A 6000-nucleotide genomic window follows, 5' to 3' on the forward strand; every position below is an offset into this window, starting at 1 on the left:
TTAGATGTCAACTCTATTGGTGAGCTGGATGGGAGCAATCCTGGAGTAATTCTTCCATCAGATAGAGGACATCTGAGGAGGACATGGCAAGACTAAGAGACACTGTCAGTGTAACAAGGCCCTCTCAGTCACATGGCCGAGACATTTATTTGGATGTACTTAACTTTGTACTAGCTCACCGTTCCTAGGCGGCAACATTTTTATTTTGAATTTTCAACCCAGAGAAGGTTCATGAATAGCTCAGGCCTTTATTTGATGTGATATACATGTAAAATGAACCTGCCAGGAAATGTTTATGTGAACACTCAAACATCACATTACAAACAATTTTTTTTGTCTCTGGCACATTTTTCAACAGTAAACCTGTATGTTTTTGTGTGCTTCATGCCACTCATTAAAGAACTCTGGCTGTCAATCTCCAACTTTGAAATGTGCTTCCTGAACATTAAATGGAAGGAGCAGCATTTTGAGTTACACCTCAAAACTATTGATAGACAATGCTTTACACATTGTTAAATTCCTGGCCAAGATGAAAAGCCTCCAGCAGAACCATTCTGAATTGACTATAGGACTTCATATGTTTCACAGGCAGGACAATGGTCTTAGCACAGGATGACACAACAGTATAGCAGATGCTGTGATTTCCAAAGTCAGCTTCACAATTGTGATTAAATTTTACCACCACAGCAAAGTCCTTCTTTTCTGAGGGGAGGAGAGGAACATGGCCTTGACCGGTGATCCATTGCAGAAACCTGGCAGGTGTGATAGATCTTGGGCCATTTTCGTCAGCTACATGTTCTTGACCTTCTGTTAGGATAAGAGTGAATTTTAAGACGTTTTGAAGAACCCTGGCCTTTTGGACAAAAAAAATATCTAAATATTTGAATTCGATACAAGTGTAACTTTTGTCACTAAAACCTTAGGATATAATTTTGGAATGTGACAACTATAAACTAGACAAAAATAACCATTTACCTTCTGACTCATAAAGCAAGTCCTGAATGAAGTTAACCAGGTCCAGCTCAACCTGATGCTTGGAGGTTCCCTTCTCACTCAGCTGAGGGTGAATGGACGCCATGACAAACTCGGCACTAACCTATGATGATATTAGAAAGCAAAGCAACCCAACGGCTTGATTACTTCAGGGATGCAGTATTCGGGCCCTAGAACTTTTCCACAGTTTGTCACATTATAGCCACAAACATGAATATATTTTATTGGAATTCAACATAAAAGACCAATAAAAAGTGGTAAACAACTGGGAATTGTAACAAAATTCATCCATGATTCAAAACATTTTTTTACAAATAAATAACTGAAAAGTGTGGTGTGTGTAATTATTCAGCCCCCTCAGTCAATACTTTTTAGAAACACCTTTTGCTGCAATTACAGCTCCCAGTCTTTTAGGGTATTTTTCTACCAGCTTTGCACATCTACAGACTGACATTCTTGCTCATTCTTCTTTGCCAAACTGCTCCAGCTCAGTCAGATTAGATAGACAGCGTCTGTGAACAGCAGTTTTCAGATCTTGCCACAGATTCTGGATTGGATTTAGATCTGGACATTGACTGGGCCGTTCTAACACATGGAAATGTTTTGTTTTTCTATTGTTGCCCTGGCTTTACTGTATGTTTAGCAATCATCAGGAAATGTCTATGGGCAACTGACTACACTGAGACCAAAGGGGGCTGAATAATTACACACACCACACTTTTCAGTTATTTATTTGTAATAAATATTTGGCATCATGTATGATTTTTGTTCCACTTCTCTAATGTACACCACTTTGTGTAGGTGTTTCATTTAGAGTTCAAATAAAATAGATTCATATTTGTGTCTGTAATGTAACAAAATGTGTAAATGTATGTAATACATACATGTAAAACTGAAAATACGTTTGTACTCACTTTCACATCTCCCCCAAGGACGAAGAGAGGCTGGCAGATTTCTGGGTATTGCTTAATCAGCAGGTGGAGGCCATACAGCTGCAAACCCTCCTTGAGTTGTTCCAACATTGGCTGCAATCTAAGCACAGCATGGAGTGTAATGGCTCTGTGGGTACAAAAAAAGAGATTAAACAACATCTTCAGATGCTATTTTTCTTACATTCATATAGAAAAGCTTCTATCCCCAAGCCATCCGTGCCCTAAACACACACACCCGCCCTCTCACATCATCTATAATTGACTGAGACAGGACTCTTCCAGACACAATTCCTTTAATTTTAAATATGTTTATATTGTCTATCCTGTAAAATAGTCAGATATCTATTCATATTAATGTACAGAATTCACCTGCTTGCTGCTACTACTGCACATTCACCCAGTGTATATACTATATATACATATATATAATGTTCTTCCTCTACACCCCCCCCCAATTTTTGCACATGTCGAGGAGCGTGTCAGGCTACATTTCACTGTGTGTTATACTTGTATAACTATGCATGTGACAAATAATAAAGAACCTTGAACCTTGAAAAACGAAAACCTGTCACAGCATACCGGACAATCGGTTCCTTGTTTTGAACCGAGATGGCTCCAGTGAATCCACAGTTTAAAATCTCATCAGTAAGGCCCTGAAGTGACTGCTCAGTTGAAGATTCCACCTAAAAGTAATTTAAGAGATGAAATTATATAGCTGCAATGTGTACTAAGGCAATATTTTTACTAGTTATACAGCACCTGGTCAATCAGTAACCGCAACTGTGAATCTGCCACTGTAATTTTTATCCAGCTGTGTTGGGTTGATCTGCCCATTGCAGAGGTAACTGTAAGCCCACTGGCTGAAAAATGTAGGGGCAGGACCTCCTTGTGCCAAACTAACGGCCAGAATCTCACCAACAGTCCTACTTATACAAACAGCATGAGTGTATTGCTTATACTATAAAACATGACAGTTTTCCCTTTCTTTAAAATAAACATGCCTGAAGAGTCCACTGTCAAAGTCAGTAAGGGAATAGTGTGGACTTTTTTGATGTGGTGGTCCTTCAAAGAAACGAGTCTTGATTTCGGCGACCATTTCTATTGAGAGAAGAAAGTTATGAATTATCCGATGTAAAACATTCATTTAGAGCTGGGTGAAATAAGATTTTTTTCATATCACAGTATTTTTTTCATTTGAGGCAATACTGATATATATATATATATATATACACATATATATATATATATCATAATGTGTCTCACTGATTTTGAAGGCTTAACATGACAGATGTACTGAAGGAACATCATACATCTGTTCCAGATATGTAAAAATTCCATTCAAAATGAAAATATTGATTCAAAAAAGATGCCCTGCGATGGACTGGCGACCCATCCAGGTTGTACCCCGCCTTTCGCCCTGTGACCGCTGGAGATAGGCACCAGCACTCCCCGCGACCCCACAAGGGATTTTTGGGGCAGGGATAGCTCAGTAGGTAAAGTGGTCGCCCCATGATCGGAAGGTTGGCGGTTCGAATCCACTTAACGGCTACCCTGAGGTACCCCTGAGCAAGGTACCGTCCCTACACACTGCTCCCCGGACGCCTGCTTAGTGGGCTGCCCACTGCTTCACTGAGTGAATGGGTCAAATGCAGAGAAAAACAAGTAATTTCCCCATGAGGATCAATAAAGTATCCATTATTATTATAAGTGGCCAAGAAAATGGATGGATGGATGGATGATTCAAAAAAGAAATCATAGTATACAGAAAGGTGTACTTGAGACAATAATATTGACACCTTTTATCAACACCAAACCAGTAAGCTCATAACACAACATAGTCACATCACAGCCATGCTATGGTTTAAAAAAAAAGAGTATTTTCCCTGTGTTACCGGTGTTTTGGTTTTCGACCTTGGTTTTCTCATTTTTGGTTTCGGCCAAGAACTTTCATATCAGTCCATCCCAAATTATAAACATGATTGATGTATAGTTTAGTAAAGGAGAAATATAGTCATATTTACAACACAACTGGAGCAGAGTTCACTTAGAAGATAAAATATATATTACAGAAGTATAAAATTTAGGGATTGGTCATTTCTTCAACATAAATAATACGAATGGAAAAGTAATTGATCTCTTTAAGTTCACCTGTGAGAAATTCTTTTCGAAAGGCACCAGTGTCTATTCCTGCTTCCCCAAAGAAGGACACCTTCAACATTGCAGTGGGTGAATTTTTCTTTTGACGTTGCCACTGCAGAAGGTCTCTCTCCAGAATGTTTGTTCTTGAAATAAGGATGAACTGCTTCTCCACATCAACTCTTTGACAAATCGCATCCAACACATCGTCGACACTAAAAAAATCCATAAATGAAAGAATAAACACTCTTTATTCAGTTCAGAGTATTAATAGTCATCTGTGTGTGTGATGTTTTTTACCTTTTCATATGGTCCTCTTCTACTATGTTCTCCTCAATTTCATCCACGTCTATTACATTTTTGCTTCTAATAAAAATAAAGAAAAAGTTGGTGTGTCAATGGGAAATTCTCAAGATGTTATATCCTATATGTAATTTTAAAAGCCTTGCTTTTTCAACTACCTTTATCCACATGTGCTTTCATGGATTTCAAGGAAATAAGGTGCAAATTTCAAGTTACAGATAGGACACTGAAGTTTCTAAAACAGAAATGAGAGTTAAAATATTGAATAGAGTTCCATTGTAGTTATGTTAATGGTCTATACTCATTTATATTAAGATATTACTTCTTCATCCAATTCCTCTGTGTCGGTGTGCTCTTCAGAAGGCTGCACGGACACTATTTGGACCTCGGTTTGACATGCCTATCATAATTAATAGACATATAACATTGCTGATTAAGATTTTAAAAAAAGTGGGACAATTTTTTTATTGCCATTTCAATGCAATGCAATTTCATTAAAATAAATGCATATATTGTTCTAAGATGTATGTACCTCTGTGTCCTCAGCTGAAGACCCAGACTCTGTGCACTCCTGCACATGAAGAGCCAAAATATGCAATGGCAGACTTACTTTGCATGTTTGGCATTGTGCTTTGGGCATATTTTTAAATTCAACTGCATCAGGAGGTAACGGAGTAAGGTCAAATTCTTGCTGTAAAGGTACTATATACAGCAAGTTTTTCCCATTTCCTGTCATACTGCGTATTAGGGTCCCTGTGTAACCTTCAGAATCAGGAGGGACCAGTGTCAGTTTCCTTTTACCCTGACCGCCTGAAAAAAGTAGAGCCCAGATCTAGTTCACATAGGTGCAAATTATGGGACTATCATGTAATAAACATTTGTTACCCCTACCTGTAGCCTTGTAGAGCAACCATCCTCCAGTCAGACCCTGCATTTTAGGATATTCACTTTGAAGAAGTCCAAATAACTGCAGAAGAAGATCAATATTGTGATGCCTGCAGACTTGATGATCTTTACAGAGACATGTAAGTCTGAAAATCTATATATTTATTCCTTAAACCTCTTCATGGTTCATGTCCCTGGACATTGTGAGATGTCTTTTACCCAGTCCTGCCTGTGCAAGCTGAAATTCCTCAGAGGAGGTAGGTGTTGTTTCTGCATTACAGTTCAGCAAGTATACATAGAAACTGAAAGGCTTCCATGCTTTAAAAGGTGGTGTCACAGGGATCCTTGGATTATGCATCTTTCGTTTTCCAAGAAAACTTTTTTTTCCAAAGAAACCAGGGAATGATCTGAATGGAATTAGAAAAATACATGAAAATGACAGCACAGTTATAACACACCAAAAAGGTAGCCTGGCTGCCACTGGGTGGGCCGGGGATGGGCGTGAGGTTCTGGGGGCGCTCCGTCTCTGGGCTGGGGCCCTGGCCGGGCCTTGGGGGCTTGGGTCCTGGTTGGTGTGTTGCCGGGGTTGTGGGCGGGTGGGTGCATGGGGGCCCAGCCCTGGCGCAGGGTGCCGCCGGTGCGTCGAGCCACCTGGGGGGCTCTTCAACTGGTGGGGGAGATTGTCACATCTTCCAGGAGCTTTCCACTCTTCAGGAACTCTCTCTGCAGGAGGGGGAGATACAGGAAAGGT

The 6000-nt window shown here is 39.7% G+C and overlaps 2 protein-coding genes across 4 annotated transcripts; both read right to left on the minus strand.

The window, feature by feature from the left end:
- Positions 1 to 206: 206 nt before the first annotated feature.
- LOC146661512 (uncharacterized) lies at positions 207 to 4123 on the minus strand. Of its 3 annotated transcripts, none has more exons than XM_085417971.1 (6): positions 4074 to 4123; positions 2685 to 3023; positions 2505 to 2608; positions 1908 to 2052; positions 976 to 1096; positions 207 to 807 (listed from the first exon to the last, which is right to left on the minus strand). In XM_085417971.1, the coding sequence occupies exons 2-6, from the start codon at positions 2757 to 2759 to the stop codon at positions 503 to 505; spliced, it is 750 nt and encodes a 249-aa protein (XP_085274097.1). In that variant the 5' UTR covers positions 2760 to 3023; positions 4074 to 4123; the 3' UTR covers positions 207 to 502. The 3 variants fall into 3 exon arrangements, with proteins under 3 accessions (XP_085274097.1, XP_085274098.1, XP_085274095.1); XM_085417972.1 differs by lacking the exon at positions 4074 to 4123 and having other exon boundaries at positions 2685 to 2848; positions 2927 to 3017; XM_085417969.1 differs by lacking the exon at positions 4074 to 4123 and having other exon boundaries at positions 2685 to 2738.
- Positions 4124 to 4222: 99 nt separating this feature from the next.
- On the minus strand, positions 4223 to 5697 carry LOC146661513 (uncharacterized). Its single transcript, XM_085417974.1, has 7 exons — positions 5425 to 5697; positions 5256 to 5331; positions 4897 to 5174; positions 4687 to 4764; positions 4523 to 4599; positions 4362 to 4427; positions 4223 to 4276 (listed from the first exon to the last, which is right to left on the minus strand). Exons 1-5 carry the CDS (start codon positions 5605 to 5607, stop codon positions 4525 to 4527), a joined length of 690 nt encoding a protein of 229 aa, XP_085274100.1. The 5' UTR covers positions 5608 to 5697; the 3' UTR covers positions 4223 to 4276; positions 4362 to 4427; positions 4523 to 4524.
- Between the last annotated feature and the right edge of the window lie 303 nt (positions 5698 to 6000).

Source organism: Rhamphochromis longiceps, linkage group LG9, assembly GCF_057381845.1.
Source record: "Rhamphochromis longiceps isolate RC_006_pf linkage group LG9, R_longiceps_female_GT1.1, whole genome shotgun sequence".
NCBI classification, from domain to species: Eukaryota; Metazoa; Chordata; class Actinopteri; order Cichliformes; family Cichlidae; genus Rhamphochromis; species Rhamphochromis longiceps.